Source organism: Lepisosteus oculatus, chromosome 8, assembly GCF_040954835.1.
Source record: "Lepisosteus oculatus isolate fLepOcu1 chromosome 8, fLepOcu1.hap2, whole genome shotgun sequence".
Taxonomy (NCBI): domain Eukaryota; kingdom Metazoa; phylum Chordata; class Actinopteri; order Semionotiformes; family Lepisosteidae; genus Lepisosteus; species Lepisosteus oculatus.
Window position 1 is genome coordinate 50,844,605 of NC_090703.1, and position 15,456 is coordinate 50,860,060.

The following is a 15,456-nucleotide window of genomic DNA, read 5'->3' on the forward strand; positions in this document are numbered from 1 at the left end:
TAAAGTTTAAAGTCTTATCTTAAAAAAAAATAATAAAAAGTGTCCATTGTATTAGGCTTTGGCCCAATAATCTTTATTAAATGATAATATGGAAGGCTTCCATAATTCAAAAAAACATTACAAGGAATGCTTAATCACTGTTACAACCATCTTACATCATATAAAAGTTTACTGAAGTGTGTAAAACTGACAAAAAACATTAAACCTGGACATATAGTGCATTAATACACTGTAATAATGGAAATTAATATCAAAATAGCTCTTAACATTTCACATCACTGGGGTGTACAGAATCATCTAAACCGATTTCCAGTTCCACCTTCTGCATGTACAAGGTCAAAGTTAGCAGCCATTTCACCTCTCATCACACAACTGAGCCTTCACACAGTTCTGCCACACCTGGCACTATAAAATTTGAATAATAAGTATTTATTTTCAAAATTTAATGTGGCTGAACCTAACACATCATAAACTGGAGGTGTTCCTAGAAGGCAATAAGACTCCATGTTTAACAGGACTGCCCTTAAACTGAAAGGCATGGGTAGGAATAGAATATGGTTTCTGTGCTGAAAATCAGTTCTTAGTGCTGGTGGGCAGTAAAAGCATAACACAGATCCAAACTGAACCAGAAACATATCGGCCACACTGTTCTTCTGTTCAAGTAGTCTTATGATTGGCAGGACTTCACAGTAGAGCAGCATCACAAAGATGACTGCTCACAGGCATTAATCAACAAACTTAATTTCTTTAAAGGTGTATTGTTCAATCTGTCCAATTACACATCTCCATTAAAAGGCAGTTTTAAAGTCTCACCTAATGTGAAAGTCTACCAGTGAACATGGCCACATCTTTAGCCTATACATGCACAATACCACAGCAATGTTTTACACATATCATTCTACAGCCCTTGACAGCTCTGTGGCATGAACAGTAACACAATATCTGGGAAATAAACCAAGGCGCTGTAGGTACTGTCCTTAGGACTCTGTTTTGTCCTGATGAAACTGTCTTTTGACTTGCTTATACTGCCATCTGCTGTTACTTCTCAATAAGGGAATCCAGCTGTTCCTGCAGAGAGGCCAGCTGTTGGGATAAAAACAGTAACTGTGTTAGAAGTGGAGGTCACATAAGGTATCTGCGAATTAATCTGGCACGTTTAAGAACCTGTTTTTAATTATAAGCTTAAGTCACTATCACCACTCTGATAACCTTTGTAAGCATTCTCATGAAAACAGTAGTCCAACCTGTCTGCAGATTTTTCAAGTTATATTTTAAAGAAGCAACACCTGAAGAGCTGGAAGGTGCTGGAGAATTGGTTCAGTAATGAATGGATTTTGTCATCAAGAGCTCAGCTGGAATGAAAACCCACAGACATGCCGGCCCCTCCAGCACCAGAGCAAGGTGCCCTTGAAGACAGGAGGCCAAGGTGTCCCCCAGCTCCATCAGGTGTTGTTGCACAAGGTTACATGTATTTTATGGAACAACAGATAAGACTGCTTAAGGCGCCTCGTCCTTCACTTTTTAAGATCTGGTCGATTCCACTTCAGTTATGCCCGGAAGCCCGTCTGTAGAACCTGATGACTGCAGGGGATAGAGAACAGGAGTCTCCCCCTGATCTCGGGGAGGCCCCAGCCCCCATCCTGTCACCCCTAACCCCCTGCTTCTAAAGTTACAGATCAAGCGAATAATCTAGCGATTTGTTCAATTAAGAGTCATTTTGGTCCTGGGGGCGGATGAAGGGCATTCAGACTTTTATTCAAAATGAATGTAAGGATGCCCCGCCTAATCGATTCCTACTCAATTCCAGCTCTTGAGAAACTGAAGATTTAATGGCTATAAATGGTTAGAATGGTTAAGTCTTCAAGCCATTAAAGCTCCTTCTTACCTGCTCCAGCTGACGTTCTTCTTGGCGGATTATCTCATTCAGTAAAGTCTGGAAGCGATTCTAAACAACAACAACAACATTAACAGCAGGCAGATTCCATTACTTACAAGACACTGAACGGAGGGGCAGGTGTCTAGAAATACAAAGGCCTCCCAGATATGACGCCTACACGTCTTAATAGTCATCGGCTTCAGAGCGAAATTTTAATTCTAGAAACAGAAAAAATAAACATTTCATGTGCTGTCTTGTGCAGACTTCTACATGAACCCTTCGCACCAGGGAGGTGCTCAATAGTCTAAAACAAACAGTATCTGAATAGCGGTTTTGTTTTCCGTAATCAATTCTCCAAGGTTAGTCCAAGAAAACCTCACAGCACACTATTCGAAAGATTTCTTAGGTGATGCCAAAGATAGTATTTTTCAAAAACACTCCCACGAACTAGTTTCAGTGTGACACAAGCCACATTACACAAAGACACTGGAAACGTCAGTGGTCCTGTGCACTGTGTCATGTCCATGGGCTGTAGCAGTTGCGCATGATGTATGGGGCCTCACCTTCAGGGCCTGGTTCTCCACCTTTCTGATCAGCTCCTCCTGGTGTTTCTTCTTCTCCTGGGTCTCCTGCAGCTTTGCCTTCACACTGTTGATCTGAACCTGGTACTCCATGACTGCAGGAAACAAGAGGATGTGCTTGACAACACACAGCCTACTGCAACACCACGACAGAGTATGTGGAGAAAGACCGTGCAATAGAATTATACAGCACTTGCTATTTTGAAGCATCCCAGAGGAAATACTGGTCCCCCTAAACACTTGCAGCAAAGCCTGGCAAAATGGTCGTAGGAACAGTTTCCTTTAGACAGGATTGCACAAACCACAGGGCGAATTAAAGTAATAACTGGGCCCGACAAGTAAATGTACTTACATCCAGTTAAAAAATAATGAGATGTATTTTGAGTATATTTACTCCTCCTCTTACTAAAATCAGTGTGGCTCTTATAAACGACTTCGGGCTTACATTAGACTTTATATTATATTTATATTTAACATACAAATTTTATATCGTGGAAAAAAAAGCTTATACTTGCTGACTGCTTTTATAAGCAGCTACTGCATGGATCCAATGACGCGACGAAAGGGAGTTAGATTTTTAGTTTGTCATCCTCGCCGACACGACACACTGCTACTCAAATGGAAAGCATGATTAATACTCCTGTTCCACCCCTTTACTTTAACCAGGGGAGCCCCAGAGGAAAAGCGAGGAGCAGGCCTCCTGTGCACTCAGCTGCCCGCGGGTTTCTGGCCGGGAGCTTCTAGCTCTTCGCTCTGCTTGGGCCTGTGCCGAGCGGGGAGGAGCTGGTACGCCGCTCCGACAGCCCCTCGGGCTAATCTGTTCGATACTCTATTGCCCTCGTGTGGAACAGTGCGTCTCTTGACCTAAAACAATCAAAACTATTTATTTCACAGGGCTTACACGCACTTCAAAGAAAAAAAAACTCCCTCACGACTATTCACAGCGTGAGCTATTCATTCCGCCTGGATGCGGTTTTAGACCCGCCGGCCCACACGGCGCGCTCACCGATCTGGCTGTTGGCGTCGCTCTCGTCCCGCGGGCCGTCGGACTCGTTCAGCTTCTCCCGCAGCTGCCGCTCCAGGTCCTCCTCCGTGTCCATGATGTTCAGGTCCTCGTCCTCGTGCCGGTCGCCCTCGTCCTCCTCCTCCTCGCTGCTGCTGCTGATGTCATTGAAGATCTCCCGCAGCTCGTCTCTTTGCACTGCAGACACAGACCCGGCCGTTGGCTCGCTGGGTCGACTCGCAGAGCAGCAGACTCGCTGCGGCAAGTCAACACACTTGCAGACTGTTATCGGTTTTTGAGACCTTCATTTCTGACAGAGCTCACCGGAGATAAGAGTAGACTATGACTCTAAGACTCTACAGGGGGCTGTCCATGTATTTTAAACACTATGCCCTCTACACTGTAGGGCTCTGTGCTCTGCTTGAGTCCTCCTTCTCCCAGGCTCTGCACCAACACAGCCGATCGCGTTGTCTTGAGTAATTCAAAGAGGCCTGCAGTGGATGTGCCGTACTGTTTTTTTTCTCACCGTGTCTCTGTGCCTTAATCAACAGTGTCACCGAGCAGCACGTGCGTGTTCCTGGGTGCACCACGGCGCCCCTACCTGAGGAGCCATGGCCGAGCTTGTGCCCCGATGTGCCCGGAGAGGAGTCCAGGTTCGCCAGGGACCCGTGGTTATCGGCCTCCTTGGTCTCGTCCTCTGCAATCACCTCCCACCCTGTGGCCAGCAAGGTCAAAGGAAACGCAGCAGACATCTGCAAAGCTCTGTACCATGGGGCCATTGGGCACCGCTGTGTCATCACAGAATTCTGAGCTGTTTTTATTAGCTAGGTATGTTACAAAGCCTCCACGACAAAGACAGATTTGTCTTTTTTTTTACCACACTGGAATTATTCTGAAGCCGCCTTCAGCTGAGATGGGAAACAGCTGAAGACATATGTAAGGAAACTGAAACGCGGCGCTCAAAGAAAAGGATACGGACACTGACAGCTTCGGCGTCTGTACTGAGCAGCCTTTTCACTTCCTTCTCCACGTCTGGAGACTCAATGTACTGTAAAATGAATCACGCCGTGTTAAGACAGTTGAGAACTCACATTAAACAGCCTCTCTGGAAATGTTCAGAGACACAGTACATTTGCCACTAATAGTACCATCTGGAAACGAGCAAGGAAATGCATTAGAGATAATAGAAGACAAAATCACAAGACCTCAGTACATCTTAAAAGAGATTTATTTGAAGAGAAATTAAAATCTCTTTCTTTCTTGGTTCTATCAGTCGAAATACCCCCTGGTTGCCTTATGCATCTTGTGCCAATATAAAACAGGGGGCTTTATTTATATTGCTAGTTATTGGAAGTGGCAATTAAAAGAATTTAGAGACAATGGTCAACATCCAGCTAATGTCAGCATTTGCAGTTCAGGAGAGATTCAAAGCAAGAAAGGGGCTGAGGTGTTTACTGTATTGTAGAAGTTCTGAGACGCACTGATCAAAGGAATCGTAAGGTTTACCTTGGTTAATTAAATTCTGGGTAAATCATTAAGAGTCATCAAATGTGCAGGAAAAGAGGATAAAAACAGAGTACAGAAAAGGGAATGGAGAGAGGAGAGACGGAAAAACCCACGTTGGGAGAAGAAGACAGTGCCAGCCAGGAGGCCCTTGTCCCGATGAGACTTTAAAACCAGGATTGAGTTACATATCTGAACCTTGTTGAGAGAGCTGACCATTCAACATGAATTTCCTGTACAGAGAATCCCTCTGTACAGTTTCTCCTGGTGAGTGGATGTATTTACTTCAGGCTCCCATTAAATTTGTATTATCCAGAGTTACAAAGATATAGATTTAACTGTAGGTCATATTCTGTTTGATTAAGAGGACGGGTTTATATCTCTTTTTGGCCTGTTAGACATTATACAGGATTTGAATATTTGGCAGTTCTTTTGGCTGGTCAGGATGAAGGCCTTCGATACACCTTGTTTGTAAATAGAGTAAAGTGTATGTTGCATTTTGTGTTGCGTGTTCTTAGTGTGTTATTGCCATCATTAATACATATTTGATTATTCCAGTGTGCCTGATTTATTACACTTTTCATAAAATCTATACCAGAGAACAAATATCTCAAGAGCCTCTCAATATACCTACAACATGGGTATAGTCTTGACATAGCTTTAAGATTTTGGGGGTATTTTACATTAAATTTTACCTTTTTCTTAGCAGTTTTCCTGAATCTTCTCTTCCTGGTGTTTTTCAAGGGATGAGTGACTAGACAGTAAAACCAAAGACGACTATTATTGTTCATATGGACACAGCCGTTCACAGTCACTTGAAAATCTTCAGGAAGCTCTGAAAAGGCTCAGCGCAAACACATCCACCTACCTGCATAAACCCACAGAAGAACTACTGCTAACGAAAGAAAAAATACTGCCTTGCTACAGTACATCTTAAGTCTCGTATTTGAAACTTAATTTCAAAGTATTTAAACTCTATTTTGTTACCAGGCTCATTATAATACTGCCTCTGAAAAAACAAGGAACAACACGTTTTAAAGCAACGAGGCGAGCAGGGTGGATACTCACTGCCATGGTTCCATATAAACTTCTTGTCTTTATCTTTGTCTTTCTTCTTGTTCTTGGGCTCTGTAGTTCCTGTGGGTTCCTCTAGAGGGGGGTACAGGTCTCCATCCACTGTGCACACCAGCATCTGTGTACATACAATATTCATTTGAACAGCTCAACACAAAGAGCGTCAGCCACTCATAACTGAATAACTAGATAGATAACTAGGAAGGGACTACTTCCCAGGATTTGTGAAAAAATGCTACAGAAAAATTACAATTAAACATTGGAGAACAAATAAAATCAATCACACTTAAATAAGGGAAAACAGATCCAAAATAATACTGTGCATATAGCCTAATAAAATTGAAATTTAGTTTAAAACTTAATTGCATCAAAGTAAGTGTACATTTTAAAACTAGACATGAATTTTCACAGTATGCCTTTGAATGTTTCGTTCTTACCTGACAAACATCTGCAGTCTTATAAAAGGTTTTCTTATCCACTGTCTTCAGAGACTCTATAATGCAGGGGAGGTCCACCAGCTTGCAGGCCAGAGGAACGCGATCCACTCTCACGATCCCATGGCGCCCGTCAGCTGCACAGAGGGGTCATTCGTTTTGAGATCATGCGTGAAAGCACATGGCCACAACTGTTGAAGCTGTTGTAACTTCAGAGAAATGCATTCTCTAACACAAACTCAACTGATCATAACTGGGAAAGAAATAAGACTTCATAAAATGACCACCATAACATAAGAACAAGCTTTACATTTTCAGGAGCTGGTGTAGGATTCTTTAAGTACATACAGTATGGTGTCTTAACACCTGAAATTGACCTAGATATCAAGTTACCTAACTGTAAGAACTATTAATATAATAAGGACGCCGTAGAGGGACACATGTATTACAACTGTCATTTCGGTGTTGTTTTTTTTAGCCCTTAAATCGGGTCTAGAAAATGGTCGAATATGCCAGATTATTCCGTCTGTATCTCGACCCAGTTTGTTTGTTGCGATCCAGTGAACGATGAAGCCAGTGCAACATCCAGACATGCGGTTATTAGTGATTAAGTCCCGTAATATCTGAGCAATCGAGGAACTCTTCCAGGGTACGAACCGTGCAGTTCAATGGTGAGTCTGTCTTTCAGATTGACGCTACCAGACTGCACTACTCTCCGAACCGTGGAGGCGTATTCCTACATGAAAAAAAAAAAAAAAAAAACAGGAGGACGTTTCAATGGAAACTACATGAGGTCGATTTCGGCATCTCCGATCTCGGAGAGGTTCAGGTTCCGTACCGGGGGCAGCCGCAGTATGAACTGGCTCTCCAGCTCATGAGGCGCGTCGTCTTTGTTTTTGGAGCCTGCCTTTCCCACTGGAGGAGAACAAATCAAGACATCAACAGTTAAGGGCGTCTTTTTGTAATGAAATCGACTTAACTAAGCATCACCATCTAAGCGAAATTTAAATAAATCCGGATATAAATATGTACAGGTAAACGAAGTGCACAGAAAGAAATGTCGAACCTTTTGCTTTGGAAGTCATTTTGATCTTCTTATTCTGCATAAACACTTGCGTTATACGAAGTCCTCTGTAAAGAAAATTGATATTTTTATTACGCAGAGAAAGAAGCGATTAGGAGATATGAGATATCGTTGTTTATTGTTTGTGCTTCAACTAACGTATTGATTTTGATGCAAATTTTCAAAAATAGTGCAGGGAATAAAGTAAACTAAAAAACAAACTATATAAACGGCACCACCCTGGCTCCTATTAAAATAATATGTTACATATAGTTAGAGGCAGCAAAATAAAATCATAAATATAATCTTACTGTATCCCGCAAGAAATACGTACTGAACTTACCAACAACAACTGTACCTCCTCCTCCACAACAACACAACCGGATACTCTCTTGAAAAGACTACCTGTAAACAACAACTCCCGCTCTCCAAAGGGTCCGCCTTGCTCTCGTCGTTTTAATACGGCTCACATTCACTAAGTCAACAGTTCGGTTAAACGCCTTTTGCCTTACGGATTCCGGTGTCTTCAGCGATAATATTACTTAATTAAAATAGAAGAAAGCTCAAAACGGTGCTTCGCGGCAGAAGAGGAGAAAGAAAGGTTCCGGGCAGCCGGAGCTGGGGGACCTGCAGACGGAGAGGACGGGTTGATGGAGGAAGTTGCGGTTTCCCCGGCCTGTGACAGAGCTCTGTATCAGGCGTCTATGGGCACGATTGCAAGGTAAATTCCTGTTTTTTTCCCTATTACAGAATAGGTTTAATTGAATTATGTACATGTTCTACAAATAACTTATTGTTTTATGACAAAGCTGTCCCATGACATCACATAAACGTCTTGGAAAATTGAATTATAGCTACAGTAAGAACTGAATTAACGGATTGCTTTTTAGAAAAAAAAACCTCAACCTCACCCTCAACAAACGAGCAGATACTGACTTTGACCTGTTTCAACGACGCTGCATTCAATCTCCAGATAGGTTTCAGTAAAACGAAATGTAATACGAAACAGTCATACCTGAGCTGTTGAGTTTTAGATCGAGGCGTCTCTCTCTCTCTTTCTTTTTAAATCTCAGCTCAGCTGTGATTTCTCTCCAGTATCAGACTTTCTTGAATCATTTGTCAACAGATGGATATCGATGCTGCGAGCCGAGTGAATTTCTACATCGGCCTCTCCCTGGCCATCTGCTCCAGTGTCTTTATTGGGGGCAGTTTCATTCTGAAGAAGAAGGGGCTCCTCCGGTTGGCCAGTAAGGGGTCAATGCGAGCGGGTACGTGTCCACACTGCGACTGTGTCTTACCTTATCGGGACTCACTGTCCTTGCGTTTACTGTCGACTTTACTGTTAGATCGCATGATTCGTCGTTGTAATCTCTGTGCCTTGTGTAACTTTTGTTTCAGTTTCTCCAGGCTGTTTAATAGAGCCCAGTTTTAAAGTAGTTTTTTTCCGAAAATAACTCAAATACCAATCACATGACTTGAGCAGAGTGTTTTGTTATCCCAAGGCACAGTACACTACTCAGACAACCAGCAAATGTAACTGCTCACACTGTAAAACGCAAACAGCAGTACCTGAATGGGAAGTGAACCATTGATGTGAAACTTAGACTGTTGTGTTTTCACCGTGTATCATTTCTGTCATCTTGTCATTGTCACTTCCTTCTGTGACCTGGTCAGGAAGAGTTACAGCATACGTCGCACCCATTTACATCATATCTTGGGAAAATGTGAGACATTCTTGCATCTCTTTAAAATTTCACATTGTTGATAATATGAAATTTATTTAATTAGGAAGATGTTCACTTTGCAGTGTGTTTGTGTTTAAATATGGCGTATTATTGTTGGAATGGAATGTCTTTTCCCACTTGTGAGTTTCTTCGGTTGATGCTGGAGAACTTGTTTCCCAGTTTTGTTGTTTGTACCTGTCACAGAAAACCAGATTGCGTTGAAAAACTGGTTCAGTCGGTGTATTGGACATGAGCTAAAACAAGTGTTGAAGGAAACATACCTGTACTCCTGCTACTGATGCTGTCAGTGGTGATAAGCTGCAGTTCAGCGGGAGACACTGGGAGATGAAGGCATTTTGTTTTGTCCTTCCCTGTGCAGGCCAAGGAGGACACGCCTACCTCAAGGAGTGGCTGTGGTGGGCAGGACTTATTTCAAGTAAGTCGTGAAGTCTGTGTCCTTTTGGGTTCTACAAGTCCTACAGTTTATTTTCGAGACTCTTCAAAAGCATTCAGGAATGTCATTTCCACTATGATTTACTGTAATAAGAGCTACGGAAAGACGTGTCTGAGCAGCAGAGACTTCTTTCCAAGATCATGCCTTTGTTTTGTTTAAACCAGCGCTTGACCCAGTGGTGGTCTGTGGTGCTTTGACAACCCGGAGGGATGTCCAGATCAGAACCATTCTGGCTCTTCGGTTCTCTGCCATTTTCGTCTCTCTTCTCCTCTCACATTGCTCTGTGCTGCGCGTTATGTCCAGATACTCGGGTGTGTTTCATTTTTTTATGAACGGGTCATGACGTTGCAGCTCACCTGTACGTTGTTTTAATCTGGAAATCTTTGAGACACATGTTCTGCCAGAGACTGGAGGCCCAAACCCTCTGAAAGAAAGTACTGTGATTGAAAACAAAAGTGTGTTCATGGCAGAAGCCCTGGCGTGCCTCCTGACCTGCTCTGCCCTCTTGTGTTGCAGTGGGGGTGGGAGAGGCTGCGAATTTTGCGGCCTACGCTTTTGCGCCGGCCACGCTCGTTACGCCGCTGGGAGCCCTGAGCGTCCTGGTGAGGTGAGTCAGGACACACACACGAGCTCAGTCTGCAAAAGCTGTTTGATTTCTCTGTGTATTTTTTTTACCCGTGTGCCATTTTGATGAAAACAGTGGTAAATCGCTTGGATAAAAAAAAGTCTTTTTTCCGATATTTGTTTCAAGTATGGTCTTGGTACCTTCCATCAAACCATCCTAATAAGGGTCACTTACAACACATCACAAAAAGACCTGTGTTCTTAATAACATACAGATATGCAAGAAAGATTGTTACATTTCTGACAGGTGCTAGCACTTTCATTTTTCATTTTTGTCCAAGAGCTCCCTCTCACCCTTCCTGTTTCCTCAGCGCTGTGCTGTCCTCCTATTTCCTCAACGAGCGGTTGAATGTTCACGGGAAGATCGGGTGTCTGCTGTGCATCCTAGGCTCCACCGTGATGGTCATCCATGCCCCACAGGAGGAGGAAGTGGACTCCCTGAGCTCCATGGCGGAAAAGCTGAAAGATCCCGGTACGTCACACACCTGCACAGTCTCTCGGGGGTGAATGTGCCCTCCGGAATTCACTGGGCTGAAATTAAGTTTGAAGTTTGTGATTTAAGTGACCGGCAGTGGTCAGTGATCACAGCCCTGTCTGGTTTTGGCTTGAGCCACAGGAAGACGCCGGCGATGAAAGCTGAAGTGGGATGCAAAAAGCTGGATGTTGAAAGCTGTGATCGCTGCCGAGCGAGCGCCCGATTTCTTTCTTTCAGATTATTCACTTTAACAGAACTGCTGTCTTCTGCCTGTTGCAGGTTTCATTGTGTTCGCCGCGTGCGTCGTTGTGAGCAGCCTGGTCCTGATCTTCATCGTGGCCCCGCGCTACGGCCAGAAGAATGTGCTGGTCTACATCTTCATCTGTTCGGCGATCGGCTCCCTCTCCGTGTCCTGTGTGAAGGGGCTGGGGATCGGCGCGAAGGAGCTGTTCGCGGGGAAGCCGGTGCTGAAGGAGCCCCTGTTCTGGGCGCTGCTGGTGTGTCTGGTGGCCTGCATCAGCACGCAGATCAACTACCTGAACAAGGCGCTGGACATCTTCAACACGTCCATCGTCACTCCCATCTACTACGTCTTTTTCACTACCGCGGTCATGGCCTGCTCCGCCATCCTCTTCAAGGAGTGGTTCCAAATGTCCGCGGACGGCATCTTGGGCACGATCAGCGGCTTCCTCACCATCATCGTGGGCATCTTTCTCCTCCACGCCTTCAAGGACGTCAGTTTCACCTGGGATGCCCTCCCACTCTTCCTCCGCAGGGGCCAGAGAGGGGCCCCCTGGGGCCAGCCCTATATTCCCGTGCCCAGCCAGGAGGCGGAAACGCCTGGGGGACAGCCTTTGAGGGAGGGAGGCAGTAAGAGGCATTCTCCTGACAGCGCAGCCAGGAGAAGCAGCAGCGTCACGGTCACCTAACAGTGGAGCCAGATCCTTTTAACACCCATCTGTTGTTGTTGTTTTATAATAATTCGGGGTCTTGAAGATATTTTTAGAACGGAATCTGGGAAGGATACCGTGCCTTCTAGGAAGTATCCTTCTAAAATATTTTAAAATACAGTACTCGTCCAAAAGGAAGCAAAACCCCCTCTCTCTGCAAATGACTACTCTCACAAAAGTCCCTCTTGTTTCACAGGACTTCATACTGCCATCCTTGTTCCTTTTCCTTTCGTTTTTACTCCCCATGAATCATCTTTTTTAACTCTTCTCCTTTGCCGCTGGCTCTGGTTGACAGGTCTGCACTATTAAAACTAGTTCTGTTCCCATTCTTTGCAGAACATGTGGCACTGAAATGGGAGGATGCATAAAAATGGGGAGAGGACTGACACGTCACACAGCACTGTGCTCATTAGCTCACTGGCTTTTTTAAGTGTCTTTTGTTCTTATTGATCCCAAGGTTTACAGTAGGATCTATGTAGGTCTAGGAAACTGTAATTGAGAGAATTTAATTTTCTGTGCTGAAGTTAATGCTTAGCTACAAAACACTAGAGTAACTTTTTTCACTAACTGTCACGTGAATAGGTGCCTTTTTAAATGTATTTTTACCAGTGGTGCAATTAACAACTTGAGGTCCAGAAAGTTGAACACGGTTAATATAGTATTATTCATTTGTGTCAATCATTTCATACACGTTTATATGTTTATACAGTATAAGTAATTAGTATAATTCTGAATTGCACAACTCTCAGTACTTCTGTAGGATTGCCGTAATTCTGGAGAATTCTGTAATTCAATGAACTGCAGTACTGGAGACTAGTAGCCAGGTTATTGTACACGTCTATTCAGGGGTCATGTGTACCACCTCGTGCCTTTCACTGGTGGCAGGGACAGGTTCCACGGGTTGATTTTCCACACTGCACAGATTCTTCCACTTTTACTCAGTGTGCAGTTTGTCTGGCTGGAGGCCGGAGGAGATTTCATGGAGAAGTGTAATTACAGTGGCTTTCTGGAGAAGCTGTATGGTTGTTTACATGTGACAGGTGGACTGATCTCCTCCGTTCCCAAATGCTATATACGTGAAAACTACAGTATTAACAAGCGTAATGGCTTAGCACACTTGTAATCTTTGGTGTCATAAATCAAATGTGTATATTTATTGTTCCTTTCTAAAAAACAATCTTTAATTTTTGATACCTTGTTATTGTAAATAAGAGTTTAGGATTTTAATAAAAACTGAAAGCTGTTTAACTGCAATTCAGCTATGATTAGTTTTTCTTTATACAGTATGTGTTTTGTTAGTTAATTTTATGCAAGAGGTGCCTTAGATTGTTTAGTGGCTAAAAAGCACAATAGAGTCTGTTTTCTCACTCAAATTAACATAGTTCACATCCTAAAAACCTCACTGAATGGCTTAACAAGGAATTCAGCACGAACGTTACTTTAAAAAAAAAATCAAACCTAACTAAAAAAACTGACTTCAAGCAGTACGATTTCAGTTTTCTATATTTGAAATGGAAACAGGGCAAACAATGTCACACTGTAGGTGTATTTTGAGAGCTTCCCGCTGTCGAATGTTCACACTAAAATTCAATTTAAACACTTTAAAGCTTTGAATGGACTGAGCCACCAACAGTTAACATACTTTTCATCATCGTTTTCATCCATGCACACAATACAACCTTTCCATAACCAGAGGTGGTTTTACCTTTCACTTACATACATTGAACAGGTTTACTCTGCATGTAGTAAACATTTTGGGGATTTCAAATTAAAGGCAACTCCGTAGTCTTACGAAACTGAAATCTTTCACTAATGACTCCTAGAACCCGGAGAGATGAGGGAGGTGTCAGAATCAGCCCTTGGGGTAAAACAACATGGCAGGGGGTGCCGGCAGTCCAGGGGCATTTGTACTTGTCTTCGCGCCCCTGGCCTGCCCCGTCAGTCCCTCGCGGGTGCACCCCCATGTCTGTGGCGCTGTGCTCAGGCCCGGCTCCGTGCCCCCGCGAGGCTCAGTCAGACATGCTCTCCGAGAGGGACACCTTGCCCCTCTGGGTCTGCTCCAGTCTGTTCAGGATAAACTGGCTGGTGTCGATGAAGCGCTCTACACAGTTCACAAAGCAAGTCTCTGTTCTGGAGTCCAGCTTCGGCCCCGGCTTATCCATGCACTTGTCCTGTAAATGGGAAATCAAGAAGGAGCATTGAATTCTACACCGCTGCTGTGCACTGAAGGCCCGCATCGTTTGTGACAGCTCAGTGCCGGCTCGTGACAAACGGGGCTGAACACCCGGTGCTCTTCCTGGGCTTTCACCCTTGCAGTAAGTCGGGAACTGCTGTGTCCACCCTGTGCTTTTCAGCCCGAAGGGTCCCACATGTGGAGGGGGACCCACTTCAGCCATCAGCTGGAGGAGCGAGAACCTGCTGCACCTGCCCGCGAGGAAAATGGAGGAAGACCAGACCGATCACATCCAGAGTGGACCGTCGCCAGGACACTGGGGGGTGAGCACCCTACTTTCGTCCACAGTGCCCTGGGATCTGTAGCGACAGTCTGGCCGCTTACCTGTAGCGCAATACTTTATACGGTGCAGTGTCCCTGGTCACCATACTGCAAAGAACACAATGTAAAGACACACCTGGTCTTCCCCGAAGGTCTCCCGGTATTGAGCAGGCCCGGCCTGTCTGTTTCTGAAATCCTCACACATCAGGCTACGCAGCAGTACCAACGTAATAAGATACTAGCATCAGAAGCTTTAGGACCAAATTTAAAGCCAGGCTACGTATAATACAGTTTATGTCTTTTTCTTCACTGGCTGTAAAATGAAAAGTAAAGGGTTAGTTGAACTTCAGGGTTAAACGAGCCTCATCTCCGCGGGATATAGCTCCAGTTAAAGCAAACGTGATCACAAGCTTGTCGAAACGACTTTTCGGCTTCAACCGAGTTAATCCGTTCAAGAAAACGGACGAAGAAAATGTTTACAGTCTTTATTTCTTCTCAGAAGGAGAAGGAATACATATATATAACTATGCGTTATTATTTGTGTGTTTATGGATCGTTGTTCATTCATTAGATCTGGTTCTATAAAATCCTAAGAACTCGGAACAAGAGACGTATATCGGCTACTCCGGTTTTTGTTGAACAAAAAATAAACACCGTGTTTCAATAAGGCACGCGAGCTAAAGTTTCCCTTGCGTAAGGGGACTTTGCATTTTCTTGTAAAAAAAAAAAGGTACAATTATGACATAGTATCGCTCCACATCGACCTACCCAGCACACTTCTGTCATCTGGTGAACCAGCTGCTGAAACCTCTGTTTCTGAGACTCCACTTCAATGAACTGCTGGAGCTGAGGGTCCGCCGTCACTCCTTGTCCTTCCATTTCACACTCGACGGATTCCTCACTTTTAGCTTCTGTTGCGAATTAAAATAAACTGTAATGACCCGCTCATGTCCCAGACGCAAGACGGATAACTTGCCCAGGCGCTCAGCGATCGCGGTTCCTGACCTTCACGTGTGTGCATGAGCAAGCGGGGCCGCTCACAGGAAGCGGAAGGGACGTAGGGGAAGAGTTTGCGGGGAAGCACACGCCTTGGCTGATCTCCTGCTAGTTGCGAAAGTGCACTCCAAGAGAATCGGGATTGTTGCCCTTTCTCGGGTCATAGAACATCTCGGAGATGATGCAATGAGCTCTACTTTGTGTA

General features: G+C 44.2%; 3 protein-coding genes across 4 annotated transcripts; 1 reads left to right on the forward strand and 2 right to left on the reverse strand.

Moving 5' to 3' along the window:
- Positions 1 to 42: 42 nt before the first annotated feature.
- Positions 43 to 8,646, reverse strand: taf7 (TAF7 RNA polymerase II, TATA box binding protein (TBP)-associated factor). 2 transcript variants are annotated; one of them, XM_015351702.2, is made up of 13 exons: positions 8,550 to 8,646; positions 7,538 to 7,602; positions 7,310 to 7,386; positions 7,129 to 7,207; positions 6,475 to 6,608; positions 6,032 to 6,155; positions 5,659 to 5,717; positions 4,436 to 4,508; positions 4,062 to 4,175; positions 3,464 to 3,658; positions 2,440 to 2,552; positions 1,886 to 1,945; positions 43 to 1,083 (listed from the first exon to the last, which is right to left on the reverse strand). In XM_015351702.2, the coding sequence occupies exons 2-13, from the start codon at positions 7,575 to 7,577 to the stop codon at positions 1,039 to 1,041; spliced, it is 1,113 nt and encodes a 370-aa protein (XP_015207188.1). In that variant the 5' UTR covers positions 7,578 to 7,602; positions 8,550 to 8,646; the 3' UTR covers positions 43 to 1,038. The 2 variants fall into 2 exon arrangements, with proteins under 2 accessions (XP_015207188.1, XP_006632976.1); XM_006632913.3 differs by lacking the exon at positions 8,550 to 8,646 and adding an exon at positions 7,878 to 7,967.
- Positions 8,049 to 13,015, forward strand: LOC102689119 (magnesium transporter NIPA2). Its single transcript, XM_006633034.3, has 6 exons — positions 8,049 to 8,255; positions 8,661 to 8,802; positions 9,638 to 9,694; positions 10,229 to 10,319; positions 10,648 to 10,808; positions 11,091 to 13,015. Exons 2-6 carry the CDS (start codon positions 8,661 to 8,663, stop codon positions 11,738 to 11,740), a joined length of 1,101 nt encoding a protein of 366 aa, XP_006633097.1. The 5' UTR covers positions 8,049 to 8,255; the 3' UTR covers positions 11,741 to 13,015.
- Positions 13,016 to 13,246: 231 nt separating this feature from the next.
- On the reverse strand, positions 13,247 to 15,314 carry timm8a (translocase of inner mitochondrial membrane 8 homolog A (yeast)). The gene is made up of 2 exons (XM_006632914.3): positions 15,024 to 15,314; positions 13,247 to 13,932 (listed from the first exon to the last, which is right to left on the reverse strand). The coding sequence occupies exons 1-2, from the start codon at positions 15,132 to 15,134 to the stop codon at positions 13,771 to 13,773; spliced, it is 273 nt and encodes a 90-aa protein (XP_006632977.1). The 5' UTR covers positions 15,135 to 15,314; the 3' UTR covers positions 13,247 to 13,770.
- Between the last annotated feature and the right edge of the window lie 142 nt (positions 15,315 to 15,456).